This window comes from Lepidochelys kempii, chromosome 3 (genome assembly GCF_965140285.1).
Source record: "Lepidochelys kempii isolate rLepKem1 chromosome 3, rLepKem1.hap1, whole genome shotgun sequence".
In the NCBI taxonomy this organism is placed as follows: domain Eukaryota; kingdom Metazoa; phylum Chordata; order Testudines; family Cheloniidae; genus Lepidochelys; species Lepidochelys kempii.
The window spans coordinates 65021133-65040332 of record NC_136382.1 but is presented as its reverse complement, the minus strand read 5'-3'; the positions used below and the strand labels follow the sequence as shown (position 1 = coordinate 65040332).

The following is a 19200-nucleotide window of genomic DNA, read 5'->3' as shown; positions in this document are numbered from 1 at the left end:
AATTTTAAGAGTGTAATTAAAGAGAGGATTTATAAAGAGAAATTAAGTTCACAAGAATTGAGACTAATTCATATCTGTGTGCATATTAGTGTCCAGTATCAAAATTGTTATTTTAGACCTGTAACAAATCTCTAGGAGTAGTAGTATACTAGTTTATCTAGTAATGTATTTGAACATAGTTCTAAGGTCATTCTTGTTTTTTGATGGATGCTGTCAATTAAAAATAATATAAATAATGCAGATTGAGCTGGGATTAATTAAAATACATCTGATGCTTCTGATATTACATGTAGAGCCTCTTCATGTATACTTTAATATTCGCAACTTATGTCACTTCTAACATCACCCTTTTCTAAATGGGGAAAAAACCCTGTTTCAATAGAATTCTTTTATGTTTCAGATGAAAGACAAAATGTATGTTCAGAGTATAAAAGCCCCACATTCTAATAAAGAGATGAAATTATGTGAGGGATCATCAGCTCTGAAACAGTCTGTTCCACAGTCTATTCCCAGTGTTAAAAACAACTCTGCAAGCTCTCCAAGTTGGGTTGCTACTTCTTTCAGGTACAATAAAATTTATTGTAAATAATTAGCTGACAAGTACTGTGCTTTCCATTTGGTAAAAGATAGTGAACATTAGTAGTTTAATATTCTTGCTTCTTTTCAAAGTGAAAAGTTAACTGTGTTTAAATTGATCGTATGATACCAGCAACACTTGACATGTTGGCTAAGGATGTTGGCTTTCTTTTTGCAAATTGATATGCTTGCTTTCTCTTGAATAATAAAGAACCATTAGATACATCTTAAAAGGGACACTGTCTCAAAGGGTTTTAAAATTTTAAAGTAGCTCTTTCTGTTAATTGGATCCTTTACTCCTCCATCCTTCAATTAAAAAATAGTACTACAGTATTGTGAGGTAACCATTCATTTTACAGTAGTGTTAGTGCAGCAATTGGGGTTGTCACTGTAGTGTACCCTTTTTTTGAGGGGATGTTTGACAAACAATTTTGAACATTATTGCGTTTATAGGCAGTTTAAGGTCAAATTTGTTAACTTCAGCCTCCTACATTAATAAAAATAGATTCCTAATGTAGTTCTTCTAGTATTTTATCTACATGGATCTCACTGTACGTGTGTGCGCCCTGTGTACATGAGCTTGGATTCTTTTGTTCAGCAGCATCTGTTGGGTTTCTGCCTGTGCCCCCCATCTTCCACTTCTGAGGAGGGCAGAAGGGGAAAAGCAGCTTCAGACACCACTTGTTTCCTTACCACACATGGCAGTGAGATGGTGTGTGGTATCTGACTGCTTCCCTGTAGCTTTCTTAGAATAGATTTAGTGGTTTTTTCATTCCCAAAGATGGGACTTTTTGTTTTGAAGTCTCACCTTGGCACCAATGTGGTGGTCTGTTGGCTTAAGTTAAGTCTCCAGGTTTTAAAATCTACCCTGCCTGTGAGGCAGCTATGCCTTTAAATGATGGACATACTAAATGCCTTTTTTGTCTAAGGGAAGGTCATAAATGTTCAATCTGTAGATATTTTTCTTGTGCAAAATGCCTGTGATGCCTGACTGGAATTATTTTTTATGGAGAACTCTGAGGAGTGATTCTGACTGAGGTCCTGCCTCGAAAGCAGTTGTTCTGAAGTCAATTTCAAATTAGTGCTCCAGCTACAAGAGATGCTATCTCAGGAGCTAAGGGTTCTTCTGGCACCAGGAGATCTTGTGTTTCAGTGAAGCGTTCTGGACCTTCACTGCAGTCCTCCTTCAGGTCAGTCAGTGACTTCTGCTGCCCAGGGTAAGAAGGTGTAGAGAACTTCAGCTGATGCTTGGCAACAGTCATTGTCCCTAATACTGGCCAAGAAGAGGCCATTCTTCTGACTTGTCCAAATCTGCTCCCGGTAAGCCTGACAAGCACTGGAAATCTTCAGTGACTTGACTTGCAGTCCTCTGCACAGGCCGGTCTCAATAACTGAAGATCCTATCTCAATACCAATGACATTTGGTATAGTCTGACTTAAAATCTTAAGTACTATGTTGTAGTAAAAATATTCCATCTGCTGATGGATAGTACTGTTTTGTATAGTACCATCTTCGTCAATACCTTATTCCTGTACATTCAGCTGAACGTGAGCTTCCAGGGCTACGCTGTGGCCAATAGGCCTAATGCATTTCTTGAATGCATAAACGGAGAATGTTTTATGTAGGAGTAGGGAGGTTATTTTACATCTATATTTGGCACTGGTGGGACTGCTGCAGGAATACCACATCCAGTTCTGGGATCCACACTTCAAGAAGGATGTTAAGTTGGAGAGGGTTCAGAGAAGAGCCACGGGAATGATTAATTATAGTGATACAAGGAGCTCAGTCTGCTTAGCTTAACAAAGATAAGGTTAAAGGATAACTTGATCGGTCTGAAAGTACATGGCAAGAAATATTTGATGATGGGCTCTTCAGCTTAGCAGACAAAGGTATAACAAGATCCAGTGGCTAGAAGTTGAAGCTAGATAAATTCAGACTGGAAATAAGGCATATGTTTTTAACCGTGAGGGTAATTAGCTATTTGAACAAATTTACCAAGAGCTGTTGTGGACTCTCAGTCACTAGCAACTTCTAAATCAGGATTGGATGTTTTATCTAAAAGATAAAAGGTTAGCCCAAATGGGAATTTAATTCCGGGAATGACTATGGCCTGGGTTATGCAGGGCAGACTAGAAGATGATCACAATTGTCCCTTCTGGTCTTAGAATCTGTGAATACCTGCTATACATGAACTGTGCCCTTTGTCAAAGGTATAGATTTTCCTAAAATTCAAGGTCACAGGAAAAAAATAAATACCCTGCAGGTACTTCAGAGTCTGCTAGTGAACACACGCTCAGTCTTTGAGTGTGCGTGTGCCTCATTCATTATCCATAATTATAAATTATTAAGGTATAACTAACAAAGCTCTTAATCTTACCGTGTAGCAGTTCTTCATTTTTATACTTCAGTATCATAATTCAGTATGTGTATTATCATACACACATAGAAGTGTAGGGTTGTGGTTTTAAAAGTGCCATGACCTCAGTGTCAGTATTTTATCTTCTTTAAACATGGGTTTTCAGAGACTTTTTCACTCAAAGTCCAACCTTATGTTTGTGAATCATTAGATAAAGCTTCATTAGTAATTTTCCTTATGTTGTGTTTTGAGGGGTGTCTTAATTTTAGGCCTTAATAATCATTGTTTCCCAACAACATGCTCACTAGAACTGCTTACATTAGCAATGTATATGTGGGACATAAAAGGATTTTACATTAAATAAAAGAGGGCGTTGGCCTATCACTATCAAAATACTGAAAGCTTCATTCCTAACCATATACAAATACAAGATCAGATTTCAGATCCACAATTCCCAGGCAAGCATGGTCTCTTGCTGCAGGATTGCAATGAGATGCACTGCCTCATGTCTCTGTGTGGCAGCATTGTCTGATGGAAGCATAATGCTGAAGACAGCCTACTTCCTCATTCAGTGGCATAGACTGTATCCCTGTAATATTTTTTTGTTCTTAAGTTAGTTGATATATACTCCCAACTGTAGCTGTATCTCAACATAGTTTTTCTCTGGGAATTACCTTGGGTTTTAAAAATTATTAAATTTTGTACATATTCTCTAAATGAGAAACTGAAAGAATTCTACCAAGTGATACTACATATCTTCAAGTCACTTAAAAATATCAAGCTTAAATCACTTTTTTAATTTTTTACCTTTTAAGGGCAGAGTCACTGAGACACCGAAGCAGCCTACACAAGCTATTAATCTGGTTTAAGCTGCCTTGCATTGCCAGAGGAGCACAAAGCAGCAAATTAAGGGTCACACTGACTTGCAGTTGGTTTGGAGTTTTGTATTAGACTATGCTGTCTGAAGGGAGGACAAGGAGAACTCTGTCCAAGGGTCCCGGTGTTTCTCTGTGATTTTAAATGCCTCCTGCATGCGCCTGCCTCATTTCCCCCGACAGTGATGTCAAAGCACAGTGGAACCAAGACAGCAGTGCCGTGGGGAGCCTTTCAAGCAGTAATGCCCTAGGTTATCCTGTGGCTTTGGAACTTTTAAGGAGCTGTGACAATTGGGCCAAGTAATCCTACCAACGAAAACTCTTCACCCAGGTGTCCAATTTCTTTCATACCACCAATTTCATTAAAACAGCTAGCATTGTTACATACAAATCAGCTGTAAAGGGATGCTGGTGGCTGAATTAGCCCATCACAGTGGCCCCACTTAAGAGTTACTTAAGAGTTGTAGCCTATATAATTGTAGCAGTTAAATTAGCTATGGTATGAAAGTTGAATTTGTTCAAATGTAGCATATAACAAGGTTTCAGTTTTAACTATAAGGAAAGTTTGAAGTGTCTGCGTTGTTTTAATAAGATCATTTGGAGAAACATGATATTAATTTTCTCTTATAAATTTAAGGATTTACTTGTAAATTCTTAGAAAATTCACACTGTACTCAGAGTAAGTGCTGTAATTTGGGAAGGGGGAGGGATAACAAATATTTTCCATACAAAACAATAAGGTTTAATCGCTTCTTTAAGTGCAAAGTGGAATTCTGCCTTAACTGTGGAGTTGTGACCAGTGTCTCCATAATATTTAAGTTACTAGCCAACTACTGAACAAGTTTCCTAATTTTAAATATCTTCTTTACAATGGCTTTTAAAAAGTAAATCACACTTTGCCTCTTGTTTCACATTGTAATGAATCTTGGAAGTATTTTTGTGTATTCTGTATATACACATATAGAAAGGTTTTTTTTTTGTCAGAAACATTCTATTTGAGGTTCGCCATAATTGAGGAAATAGACATACGATGGTACCCGGATGTATAATTTAAGTATGACGTAGAAGATTTCAGTGAAGTTTGGAAACTGTGGAATGTAAGTAAAAATGAATGCCTTGAAAGGTAACTTTTTATTTTTCATTCAGCCCTGCCAGCCCTCCTGCTGTGGATCTAAGAACCATCATGGAACTTGAAGAAAATATGCAGAAGTGTGGAACTATGCCAAAGACAAATGCAGGGTTGGTAAAAAACCAATATCTATAAAAAAGGAGAGATGTTGAAGAATAGGCCATTATGGATTTACTTAGCGGTTCAGATGGTTTGAGATTTAAAAGAAGAAGAAAAAAATCTTCTTGTCCTTTTTTGTGTTTGCACAGCTTTGTTTGTTCATTTTGTTATGGATTTCTGTGCATGCATTTAAAATGAACATCTCTGTCTGCAATGGACTGATTTATCTAGTTAGTGCAGAACCTTTTGTTGGACTCTGGAGACATAAATGGAAAGATTAATAAAATAACAGATCATATGTGGGATCAGTGGCCTAGCTGGCCAACCTTTCTGCTCTCTGTCCATCCCCACTCAAAAATAATCTAAATTTCCATCTGGTTGCTCTCCAGGTATCATTTGTTTCATACCACCTCCTCCAGCCTCCCCAGTTGCATGGTATTTTCCCAAAGAGTACCACTGGTGTGGATGGGGGAGAAGATTTCAGTGCAGACTGGACATTTTGCAGGATTTTTTTTCCCACATACTAGCCTGAATGACACCCATCTGTGGATTTTAGGGAGCTAACACAAGATAGAATGAAATAAGAAGACCATTTTGGAAACAAAACTCATGGTAAAGCAAGACATCAGACCAGAAACACTCAGCAAAACTGCACCTACAAAACCAAAAATTTAGTGTTTTTTTTTTTTTTGAAGAGTCATCGGCCACATGTGGCAGTGCTCAATGATTCTGCCTTCATCAGAGAAAGGGGAACATCCTGGGCAGCCTCCACCATCTCGCTATGAGGATCAATGTGACAGTGTAATGTCTGGAGGAAGTTCTCATTCCTTGTATGCCCAAGCAAGCAACTGACTTCCCTTCCACCCTAAAAACACGAAAACCACCCAACATATAGACTTCTAGTGTTTCAAGTGGCCTCTACATATTCCACTTTGTGCTATGCTATTGGCACTTTTGGTGCCAAGATGTAGAATCTTGTGAAGAGCAGTGTCCCTTGGGATGCATCCCACTTTCCCATCGTGGAGGACTCTGAAAGTACAAAAAGGGAGAGAGTCCCAATTACCCTTCAGTTTCTTAACGGCTGAAGAGTTTAGGATTGCCATGTCCTCACTGGAGAGATATAGATACATAAAATAACCCTGAAATGGCAGAGTTGCCATTTCAGGGTTATTTTTTGGTTAAATTATGAGTCAGCTGTCCTCTTTTTCTTTTAAAAAAAAAAAAAAAATAGGTGCCTGGTATCTGGACCCACACAAAGTGAGAGAGCTGCCTCCGACATCTCTGCTGATGAGGGGAGGATCCATAGGCCCAGTTAACTAAGTTTGGCATTAAGTCCAACATTGACTTAAGAGAACTGCTCACTTAAGTGGCTCTTTATCTGCCTTGAAGCAATGTCCAAGTCCCTAGATGACTCAGCTCAGTGATTTTCTAGCGTACTCAATGAGAAACAGAAGTCTCTAAATTAGTCTGGTTCAGCCTAATTTGGTGCTGAAGATTTTGCAGTTTACTCTAAACCACATGCTAGAAGTATTCTGGTGCCAGCATTGGCAGTGTTAGGTCCTCAGATCCATCCATGTCAAAAGTCCAGTGCTGATAATCCCACACCTTTGAGTACTAGTGAACTACTAGTTTTTAAGTTTTGCCTAATACCAAGAGCACTAATGTCCTTAGTTTCACCAGTTACTTTCGTGAACGGTTAGTTGAAGTGGCTCTCTACCCAGCTCTAGTGAAAATAGGATCTCCTGATCCATCTGAGTTAATGTAGCTTGTTGTCAACGGTACTAGATATTTGGCAGTCTGTTTCGCTATCACCTGTCAATGCTGGATCATTGGATCTGCATGCTTCTCCTATTTATGCATGATCAACTGCACATTGACAGGAGCCTCTCAATTTCCAGAGCAGCTTGTGTGTGTTTGGAGATTGTGGGGAGTGGACGCAACTCCTGACACTTTGCAATGGAAGTCTCCGTTCCAGTCATATTGGGCTTCCTGGTGCTGCATCTTTGGCCCTTCAGCCTCAAACCTATTCTGCTATAGTGCTAGAAAGACCTCTGTGGGCCTTCATCCTTTCTTGAACTTGGTCATCTGTACTAGATACCTCAAAAGGGTTCTCATTTTTTTTTTTTTTTTTTGTAAACTTACCTGAATGTGCACTCAGGTAGTCACAATGGCCAATGGAAAAATACTTAACGTGAAAGTTTCAGATTATCAACTGAGGATATATCCCAGCGAGTTTTCTTAATTCAGTGAACACCTATTGTCTCCAATTCTGCCTCAGGGTCAAACAAAACCCACTGTCATTGACCATACTCCTCTTTCTTACTGGAATCTGGAATTCTTCTGCCTTCCCTCTGATTCCATTGGTTGAGGAGGTCTGTCTGGGGGTCAGTCACAATGGATCCAAAAAGCTGTCAGTTGCCTTAATTGGTCTTGGCTCTTTCATCTTTGGACATCTTAGTTTTTTAGTACCACAAATCCTGTTTTCCATTCTCCTTGTTCTTTGTCTTAGAGCTGGGGTGAAAGTATCCATTTGAGCCTGAATCTTCTCAGGTTGACAGCCTGACTTCTGAATTACTGAGTTGCTTTATGGGGAGGTTTATTCTGAAGTCTAGTAGATCCTGTTGAAAAACCAAGCAGACAAAAACTTGCTGCAGTAAATATCGAAGTTTCCCCATTGCAGTAGCTGAAGAGAATGAATCTGAGATGCTCTTCTCTTACTTTTGATATATTACACTTCAAACATTTGAAGAACTGTTTTGAGTTCTACCGGACTGAATTGGTTGTAATGTCAGCAACTACTGTCACATGCATGGGGGAATGGTACAGTCCTCTAGTTTTATGAAAGACTTACTCCATGTACTAGTAATGCTACCTGGAAGTTGTGATATCTGAGACACAGCAAATTTGACTTCCCTTTTCAGCAATTCTGCAGTGGATGGATTTATTTGAGCTGTCCTTGGGTTATTCCCTCTGGTGCATGACTCTCCTTTGCCATGAGATTGAAATCTTTCGTTCACAAAACTCTTAGGATCTTTGCTCTGATTCACATGTGTATGTCATCTATGCCATGTAAAAGGGCATTCCTCATAGCTTTAAATATGGACAGGCTGTTGGTGAGATGCAGTCCAGAAGGCTGAGTCTGCATAAGCTCAGTTGGAAAAAGTGGTCCTATGCATATCTTCACCACAATTTCCAGTTTAAAAAATGTCATCCCTGGTTTAATCTTTCAGGCCCCTAGTCTGACTGTAGTCTGACAAGTATCTTTCTCATGCCTTTTATGATTTGGTAGGTATTTGGTCACCTGAGAAATCAAGGTGTACTTAACTAAATGAGTGGTAAAGCATCAGATGGATTCTGATTGTTTTCATCATCTTTTTCCAAAGATGCTACTTGGGCACCTATATGTGCTTTAAGCAATCTGTCTCTGTCTCAATCTCAATTCAGGAGAGGAAATTTCAGTCACTAACACTCTTGACCTGTTGTTTAGAGCATGTACATTGGCCAAACCGGACACTCTCTATGCAAAAGAATAAATGGACACAAATCTGACATCAGGAATCATAGCATTCAAAAACCGGTAGGAGAACACTTCAACCTCTCTGGCCACTAAGTAACAGACTTAAAGGTGGCAATTTTGCAACAGAAAAGCTTCAAAAACAGACTCCAATGAGAAACTGCTGAGCTTGAATTAATATGCAAAGTAGATACCATTAACTTGGGTTTGAATAGAGACTGGGAGTGACTGGGTCATTACACATATTGAATCTATTTCCCCATGTCAGGTATCCTCACACCTTCTTGTCAACTGTCTAAATGGACCATCTTGATTATCACTACAAAAGTTTTTTTTTCTCCTGCTGATAATAGCTCATCTTAATTAATTAGCCTCTTACTCCACCTTTTTATGTTCTGTGTGTGTGTGTGTGTATGTAATTTTCTTACTATATGTTCCATTCTATGCATCCAATGAAGTGGGCTGTAGCCCACGAAAGCTTATGGTCAAATACATTTCTTAGTCTCTAAGGTGCCACAAGTACTCCTGTTCTTTTTGATGTTCATTTTGTTAGTTCTGCAAACAGCGTTCACCTACACTCTCAGCCCACCTTCCATAGAATTGTACTGCTTTCGAGTCTTCCTCAAGTGGGACTATAGAGGCTGCTCGAGGGAGGGAGAGAAATTACTACCAGCAGCTGTTGCTCTTAGTATTGCCACTGCATATTGACACTTGCTGCTTCCCTTCCCCTCTTCTTTGGAGTCTTGGGAAAGAATTTCCTGAACTAGGGAAGGAACTGAAGGATGTCTGGGCCAGTCCTTACTTTTTATGCTCTAGGGATCCTTAAAAGGGGCAGGGAGGGAAGGGAGAGTATCCTCAAAGGGCACTGCTCTTCAGAAGATTCTGCAACTCGATGCTAGAGGCACTAGTGCTTCAAGTGTGAATATGTAGATGATACACTCGAATAAGGGGTGCTGGTAGATAACCTGTCTTTTGAGGTTAGTATTTTAAATGATCGGTTGTTTTCTCTTTTCCAATTGTCATTTTAATTCATAGTAAACCTGCTTCTCATGGAATCAGGCTTTCTCAGAAGCAAAGAAAAATGATTGCCATGGCGGCTAAGGATAACGGCTCAGTTACAAACAGCCTGGAAACTACTTCCATTACAGCCACACCACCCACACCTACGAAAGTTACAAAACCAGGGAGTGCATGGTATGTCATCTTAGTTAACTCAGTTTATTTATCTTTGTGTTGATGGTTCCTTTGGGGCAGTATTTTTTTTTTTTAGATGACACAACTTCTATTTAGTTACAAGAAAACAGTGGTGTTTCTACTTTTGTACATTTAGCTTAAAAATTTTAAACAGGAATTGTGGTTGGTGATTGTGGCTCAATGTTCTGTGACAAAGTTCCTGCTCTGCCTTGGTGGGGCTTGCGCTTACTGGTGGATTTGCTCGCCTGGGAGCTTCATGGCAGCCCTCAGCTTCGCCGTTTTTCTGAACCCACAGTCCAGGTCGACTCCTCCTGTGTCTGACCAGGAGTTGGGAGGATTTGGGGGGAACCCGGGTCCACCCTCTACTCCGGGTTCCAGCCCAGGGCCCTGCGGAATGCAGCTGTCTAGAGTGCCTCCTGGAACAGCTGTGCGACAGCTTCAACTCCCTGGGCTACTTCCCCATGGCCTCCTCCCAACACCTTCTTTATCCTCACCAGAGGACCTTCCTCCTGGTGTCTGGTAATGCTTGTACACCTCAGTCCTCCAGCTCAGTGTCTTGTCTTCTGACAGTGGCCAATGCCCAGTGCCCCAGAGGGAATGAACAGAACAGCTAATCATCAAGTGGGATGGGTTTTACCTAGGGAGGTGGTGGAATCTCCATCCTTAAAGGTTTTTAAGGTCCGGCTTGACAAAGCCCTGGCTGGGATGATTTAGTTGGTGTTGGTCCTGCTTTGAGCAGGGGATTGGACTAGATGACCTCCTGAGGTTTCTTCCAACCCTAATATTCTGTGATTCTATGATTCTAAGAAGTGATCCATCCATGAACTTATCTAGTTTTTGTTTTTGAACCCTGTTATAGTCTTGGCCTTCACAACATCCTCTGGCAAGGAGCTCCTCTGGTTGACTGTTGCCTATTCATTTCATTTGGTGACCCCCTAGTTCTTGTGTTATGAGAAGGAGTAAATAACACTTCCTTACTTATTTTATCTACACCAGTTATGATTTTATAGACCTCTATCATATCCCCCCTTAGTCATCTCTTTTCCAAGGAGCACTATAGCAGTATAGCAATTTAATATCATAGTCATTAGTTACTTGAAAAAAGGTTGTAATTATAGTACAGTAACTCCTCACTTCAAGTCATCCTGGTTAACATTGATCAGCAACTTAATAAGGAAACAATTAGGGAACATGCTCGTTTAAAGTTGCACAATACTCCCTTATAACATCGTCATTTGGCAGCCGCCTGCTTTGTCCACTGCTTGCAGGAAGAGCAGCCCGTTGCAGCTAGCTGATGAAGGCTTGGAACCAGGGTGGACCGGCAGCCCCCCATTAGCTCCCCACTCACCTAAGTTCCCTGTGCGGCAGCTGCCCAGCAGGCTATCGATTGCCTGCAGTTCAGCTGTCCCTCCCGCCACTGCCATGTGCTGCTCCTGCCCTCTGCCTTGGAGCTGTTCCCCGAGCCTACTGCTTGCTGTGCAGGGTGGGGGGAGAGGGCAAGAGGGGGGTAATGTCAGGGTGTCCCCCTCTCTCCTGCTCTTGCACCCGCTTACCCCATCTTCCGTAGAGCAGGGGACACACACGACGGCTCAGGACGGGGGGAGCTTCCTGGCAGCTGCCATCTCAGCTTGCTGATCTACTTAGAGTGGGGTCAGCGTACTTAAAGGAGCAATGCGGATCTCTCTCTCACACACATGGTGTGTGTCTCTGTCTGCCATGCTGTCTCCCCTCCCTCCATTCATGCTTCCTTGTAGAGTGTGAGGCTACACTAACGAGTTAACCCTTGAGGGTTCAGTCAATTACTAGTTCATCACTTAACCGTAAGGCATTCCTTGGGAAATATCCCACCCTCTGACTTTACCACCTCAACCAGGCTTCACAATCATCATCACTGTGTACCAGTATTAAATTGTTTGTTTAAAACTTATTGTGTATGTGTATGTGTGTGTGTGTGTGTATATATATATATATATATATATATAATATATATATATATAAAATAGTCTTTTGTCTGGTGAAAAAAATTTCCCTGGAACCTAACCCCCCCCCCCCCCCCATTTACATTAATTCTTATGGGAAAATTGGATTTGTTTAACATCTTTTCACTTAAGTTGCATTTTTCAGGAACATAACTACAACGTTAAGCGAGGAGTTACTGTATAACCTATGCACAGTATTTTAACTAATGTCAATTGAATGGAAAGTCTGAAGAATTTGTGGTGTTCCATTATTAATAATCATTCTGGACAAAGAAAATACTTGACACGTTACATTTCTTAATATTAATTTGAAAATCTGTCTTATCACAAAAAATTACTGTTTGTTTGCATTTTATCAAATAATTCTGGATTCAGAGTAAGTGCTGTAATTTTGGGGCAGATGCAGTTTATCTTTCGTACATACGTTAGTGAGCTTTAGCTCTGCTTTAAGATGGTACATCATGTACATTATGTCAAGCTGAGAGGTTTTTTTTTTCAAAACTTACTTTCCTCAGTGGTCCAACAAAGGATGAATTAAGCTTTGTAGGGTGTTTGAAGGCATCTGTTCATCCAACTTTTCCCAGAAATTGGTTTTAGTGGCTGAGGTTTAATTTATTGGCTAGCGGGAGCTGACTTTTAGTCAATTCTTTTGGTTAATTGGTGTCTTTTTATATTAAATGTATAAGCACCCAGAGATTGTTGGGCACATTTTTACTAAATCAGTCTTTTGAAATATTTTATATAGTGTGTGATGCAGGCCCAGGTATCTTAAGTGAAAAGGCCAGTGCATCTTCCACTGAAGGATAACTTTCTGGTTTAATTTTCATGTGGCCACATATGCCTATAAATGTTCATCTACAATATTCCTCTGTCTGTGCCTACTTAGATGGAAAATCTTGATTAAACCAAGAGTGAAAGCAGAGAATCAGTGAGAAATCTATAAATGTTTCAAATAGCCTAGCTGTTGGAAAGGGGAATTAGATAAAGTTTAAACTTCAACAGGCAAACTGTATATTACTATTGGTTGCTTGTGCTAGTTCTTTATAAAAAAAAAAAAAAAAAAAGTTGTATTAACAATTATCATCCACGTCATCTTTTTTTCTGTAAAAGTATAGAACAGTAAGCTTGGGTGCATCACTTACCCATGTGGAATGTGGATCTTTTTATCCAAAATGTAGAGTACATCTGATGACAAACTCTGCTTTCCATGCATGCAGTATATTGAGAGCTTATAGAGCTTTTGTGTTCCAATGAAAGGAGAAACTTGTCTTGGAAATTCAGCAGCTTTACTGGCAAGAACATTTGCCAGAAGGGTGTGGGACCTTCTGGCACTTTCTTTGGTTGATTAAAAGACACCATATAACTTTTACCGTTCTTTTCTTTTATGCCAAAAGAAACTTCCAATTTCACAGGTTGGGGGATTGAAGCTAAAATCAAGTGCTTTGAAGACTGGTAGAGAATAATAAACTTTGTCAGGAGTACTTTTATTTTGAAACACTCCCATGTCCCACAAGAAATTAAACAAAATATTAGCCTTATTTGGATTTTATATATAATGTATGGTTCAGATACGTATGTTACGTGTGTGTGTAGTGTATATATTATTTGGATGTTATATATATATAGTTCAGATACATATGTGTATATGGATCAGATACCCAGAATCTATCTGGAATGGAGGCTTACAACAATTAAAACTCGATATTTTAGTTGCAAAAAGTATGTTTTGTGTATCATAATATATTTTAATACTTTTGAAGTCCATACTGGTGCTCCATCTGTCAAAAGTGCCTTCAATAACACACCAGAATGTCAATAGCTCTTCTATAAAGAAACTTCACACTTGTTTGTGTACAGCCAAAATTCCAGGAATAAGATTTTTTTAAGTTTCTTCAATACAATTAAAACATCTTTTCTCTTAAAGACAGTCTGGTCAAATTAAATTAGTGTGTTACAAATTAGGTGGAAAGTGCAGTGCACAAAGCAAGATGAGTTTAGTGAAGATACTGCATTTAAGCCATTAGTTGTTTGTTGGCTAGGCTGTAACGCTTTCATAAGCTTCATTTTGTTTTTACTGAAAATGACAAAAAATAGTAATGCCGGTTCGCTGCTGTGCCCAGTTGCCATTGGATGTAGCTGTGGCAAGGAGGCGACATGGAGCAAGTTAGTTAGGTTTTCTAATTCTCTAGCGGGTTTTGCACTGGTCCCAGAAAAGGCTCCTGTAACATCTGCCAGCTAATAATGGACCACAAGGGACTGTCTGGGGATAGCCAGCATGTTCTAGTCATATCTTTCTAACTCTCATATGCCAAGACTGTAGTGGGAGTGGAGTAGGTGCACGCTGACTCTTCACATGCTACGTCAGGGGAATTCCAAGCTGGTGACTTGCTTTGCTCCCTTTGCACTGCTTGAATCATGCAAAGGAAGAAGAGTGCATTAGAGCATTTGTGAGTAATAGCTTAAATCACTTGTAGAGAAAAACTGAATTTGGCTGAATTTTGGCTGAATCCTGAGGTTAAGCGTACATCAGGTTGATGAAGTAGTATTAAACTGTTCAGTTCCTGATGTGTTTGAGATTTCCCTGAACAGTGCTTGCTGTTTGATTTTCTAGATGTTTAATTTTTCTTGCTTTGGTCATGATACAGGTTTATATTTCACCCAACATTGCCTTGGTGTAGATAGTATTCTGCATTAAAGAAATAATCTTTTTAAAAAGTAAAAAAAAATCTGGCTTTTTTTTTTTTTAAATGAAATTCACATGCTTAACACGACTACCATGAGTAGTCCCATTTAAAATGAATGGGACTACTCATGATAGTAGAGTTAAGCATGTGTTTAAGTGCATGCAGGATTGATGCCTGAGATCCTGACAGGAGGGAATCATAAAGTTGTGATAACTCTCTTTTCTCCTGTAAATAGAAATAGCTTTTGAGTAGAATGTTAGTCATTCTCCTCCCTTCCCTTAACTCGGGGATAGTCAGTAAGTGGACCACGGGCCAAATCTGGACCGCCAGACACTTTTGAACACACCCTGAAATCTTTTTATTTACTTCTTATTATTAATATTTATTTTTCTCTGGAGTCTGGACCTTGACTATATCTTAGACCAAGAAATTTGGACTTCAACAAAAAATAAACTACCTCTGCCTAAACTTATCTAGAAGGTTGATTCTTTATACTGCATTAGTTCTGGAGATCAGTAATAAAGGGGCAATGGACACATTGGGGTGAGCAGGGGGAAAATGCATGGATCTGGGTATTCATGGTAGGAATTTACTTTCCTCATCTCAGTTACTTTCCCATACTACACATCTATACTTTTCCTTAACAAAATATTTATTTTAGGGGAGTACCCAGCATAGCATATATAATGTAATGTAATAGAGTAAGGATTCTACTGAAACTTGTGGACCAGGGTTTGCCCATATTTGATATTGGGGTTTTACAAAACGAAGCCTTCTATCTTCAAAGGAGTCTGCCGTCTGTGATCTAGTAAAATTGACACTACAAGCATATAGCTACACTTGACGTTTTAGTCTCGTTTTAACAACGGTTAACAATCATGTTAGTGAACACGTTAATTATTTCTATTATTGACAGAACACAAATGTTTGTTAGTTGTATTTAACCCTAGATTTTAGCAATTAAAAATTATTAAATATTGTAATGTGTAGGTATACCCCTAAGTGAATTCCTTGAGCCATATTCACAGCAAAATTCCTGACAGATATGTTGATGAGCAAAAGTATATTTGGTGACATGAAAACATGTAGATCTCTAGCCCATATTTAATACAACTCACAAATATAGTCTTGAGAAATGTAAGTCTAAAATGTTGAGCTTTTTGTTGTTGTTGTTTTTAAAGGGCATCTTCATTACATTCAGCTTTGCCAAAGTCATTCCGTGATCTTGTACTGGAAGAAGAAAAATCTGTCAGTGCAGGTCATTCTCCGGGCATCATTGTCAAAAAAGTTTCTTTTAAAGAAATTGAGGATCCACAAGCTCAAAAGGCCATAAGGTAAGTGATATTTCTGTTGCAAAACTTCTCTCCCCAGTGATTACTCATGGGCTAATGCCTTCACCTGTGGAATATGGAGGCAGTCCAGTGGTGGTGCTGAAGGCTCCAGGACTAGGCTCCACTCTTCAGCTCAGGCCACCAGATTTTCTGCTTCCTGCTGTGGAACAAATTGGCAGTTCAGTGTCTCCTGACCATTTTCTTTTTAAAACCTTTGTTTTTATTAATTTTTGTGCAGCTGCAACTTTCTAATCCTCCTCCTCCCCCTCCCATTCCCTGGTAAATAGCAGCATGGTGGCTTCAACCACATGGATCTGCCACTGCGGCTCCTTCCTGCCAAACTCCTGTGCACCCACTCAGGCCTTACATGAACTGTGCTGCAGACGCCCAACTTATGAAGCCTTTGTGAAGCAGCACTTCAAAGCTCTGCAGAGTGTGAATTATGCCTCGCATGTTGTCAGTCACCCGACCCTTGCACTGCCAGGGTATGGGGCTCAGAGTCAGACCGGCATGTTAGGTCCCCATTCTGCCCCAGGATACGACGACTCTAATGCAGAAAAGACCAATCCAGCGCTAATGAACTTTCAGTGAGAGAATCAAGCCTGCTCAAGGGGTAAGTCCCACAACAGACCTGAGCTGGAGGGAGAAAAACCCCTGAAAGGATTGAAAGCTGTCCTCTTCTCCCTGTCCCCAGAAACTAAAGGGCCCTCAGCTCACAGGGGAGAGAAGGGCTCTAACATAGCTTCCCTTCTTCCCACTGGGAGTCAAGGAATTCTCATGATACTCAGGGAGAAGTCCTGCAAACGCCTGAGAGTCCCTAAAAGGCAAAAGGAAATGTGTCGTCCTTGCGGTAGTACAGGTGAGTCGCATGATACACGCATTTAATTTACGTGAATTCAACTGTACGCGTTCGACAAAAAAAAAAAAGATACCTGTAAATAGTGCAGGCAATTCCGCCCACCATTCCACTCAATGAGCGTAAGATGGGAGACATGAATCTGCTGTTCCCTCAATTGGTCTCGGTTCCCGCATGCCTCTCATAGTGCGCTGAGTGTGATTCTAGTGTTTAAAGATACGTATTTTTCATACAATGTGGCCCCTAAACGCAAGCCAACTACTTCATCTGGTGCTCAACCAAAGAAACAGCGATCTGTTTGAACGCTGGAGGAAAAAGTGGCTGTGTTGGACTTATTGAGAGATGGTACGTTGGTCTCCAACATGGCGTGTAAATATGGCCGCAACGAATTTAGCATCTGTGCCATCAAGATTTGAGAGAGAGAAATTCGTCAAGCTATGGCATCAAGTGCTCCAGTAACTTCTAAGGTGACGAGCAAGGTGCGTTATAAGACTTTAGTGAAGACTGAAAAGGCATTAAACTTATGGCTGGAAGACATGAACCGTAAACATGTGCCTATCGATGGCAGCACGTTGCGAGAAAAGGCTCTTAGCCTCTACGCGCTGTTCAAACCTACCACTGAAGAGGGACAGCCTTCCGATGAGAAGGAATTCAAAACCAGCCAAGGTTGGCTTAACAGTTTTAGGAACCATTTCAACCTCAAAAATGTCCAGACTACTGGTGAAGCTGCATCTGCCAATGAAGGGGCAGCAAAAGCCTACCCTGAACAATAAAAGAAAATCATAGACGAAAAAGGTTATCTTCTGGAACAAGTTTTTAATGCTGACAAGACTGGGCTCTTCTGGAGAAAAAGGCCCAACCACACTTACATTTCGAAATCAGAAAGACAAGCCCCTGGCTTTAAAGCAGCTAAAGACCATGTGACTGTGTTGTTTTGTGGCAGTGCAGCTAGGCATTTAATAAAGCCGGGCTTGCTCTACAGGGCTGCAAATCCCTGTGCCCTAAAAGGCAAGAACAAAAATCTCTTGCCTGTGTTCAAGGCAATCAAATAAAAAGGCTTGGGTGACGACAGCATTATTTCTGGATTGGTTCCACAAGTGTTTCATTCCGGAGGTCAAGCGGTACCTCGAAGAGAAAGGACTTGACTTTAAAGTGTTGCTGATCATAGACTATGCTCCTGGCCACCCTGAGGCACTCCGGTTTGCGCATAATGACGTTGAAATCGTCTTTCTCCCCCACAATACCACCTCCAACCTCTCGACCAAGGCGTGATTTGCTGTTTCAATGCCACGTACACAATTCTTACATTCTCACGGATATGTAGCGCTATGGATGCTGATCCCAAACTTAATGTGACGGAGTGTTGGAATTCCTTCAACATTGCTGATTGCATCCATTGCCCATTTAATATAAGTAATGCAATCAAGCCTGAAACAGTCAACGCACGTTGGTGAAACCTAATGGAAAGGATGTGTGAACGATTTTAAGGGTTTCCTGATGATTGACAAAGAAGTGAAAGGCATTGTTCAGGTGGCCAGACAAGTGGGTGGTGATGGCTTCGTCGACATCGTTGAGGAAGAAATTGAAGAATTAATTGAGAGCCATAGAGAAACATTGACTGACAAGAGTATGGGTAAATAAGAAATCCCTTCCCTTCCCTTCACAATGATCCTGATTTATTAATTAAATCCCCGAGTGGTACTAGGCTGCTCCTATGGTACTTACTATGGTACTGCAGGCAGGTTTGCAGGTTCCCAGGCACATCTAGCAAGCTGCTTCCACAATTGAGTCTGTGTACCAGTACCGCTCCTCTGTTGTGTGGTACCTGTGCTGGGAGGAGTAGTGTATCACCTAGACAGCCAGGGGAAGAAGTACCACACATGCTTTAAAAAAGAAAAAAATTGGTAGCTTGCCAGGAACTGATTAATATTAATAAAATATCTTTCCTTTCAAGTATTCTTACATATATTTTCCCATTATTGCTTCCTATGAGTGCATCATAAGATCCAAATGAGGACATCTGATTAAACCAAATGTTCAACTAATGTGTTTGTATAAAAATAAAGGCTTTTCATACATTTTGGGAGCCTAACGTTGGTGTAGCAGTAGCTCCACCAGGGAAAGACAAGTCACACCTTCAGAAGGGGACTGCCTTCCAAAACTCCCCTTAGACACTGCACTGCAATTTCGAAGCCTCACTATACCCTTTCAGACCATAGGTTTTTCACGTATTTAGTAAGGAAAGCCTACAGTGTGGCAAAAACTGTGGCTCGTTGTCTAGAGGTATGGTTTTTGATTGGACTGAAATGTCTTGGATTTTGTTTTGGTCAAGCCCTTGATGTGATTTGTGATAACTTGGTGGCTACACAGAAGCCATATTATACCCAGGAATAGCTTCACTCATTCAAAACTGATACCTTGTGCATGCAAACTTGTGAGTAGCTATTGGAGGACACATTAGAGAAATTAGTAACTGACATTGCAGAAAGGCATCAACCTCACTATCAAAGCCAGCATAGAAGTCAATTAGTTACTACCAATGCAAAGTGTATCCAAGAAGGGGCCATTACCCTGGCAGAGGGAAAAATCTGGAGTAGATGCATGCA

At 40.4% G+C, this 19200-nt stretch overlaps 1 protein-coding gene across 5 annotated transcripts in view; it reads left to right on the top strand.

Moving 5' to 3' along the window:
• Window positions 1-19200, top strand: part of IBTK (inhibitor of Bruton tyrosine kinase) — a 97300-nt gene that overhangs the window by 62677 nt on the left and 15423 nt on the right. For 4 of the 5 annotated variants that reach the window (XM_073336541.2, XM_073336543.2, XM_073336538.2 and 1 more), the window contains 4 exons: window positions 401-564; window positions 4955-5047; window positions 9586-9744; window positions 15589-15741. In XM_073336541.2, the coding sequence (XP_073192642.1) occupies window positions 401-564; window positions 4955-5047; window positions 9586-9744; window positions 15589-15741 (569 nt within the window). The remainder of the gene's footprint in view (window positions 1-400; window positions 565-4954; window positions 5048-9585; window positions 9745-15588; window positions 15742-19200) is intronic. The other variant, XM_073336540.2, reaches the window with a different exon arrangement.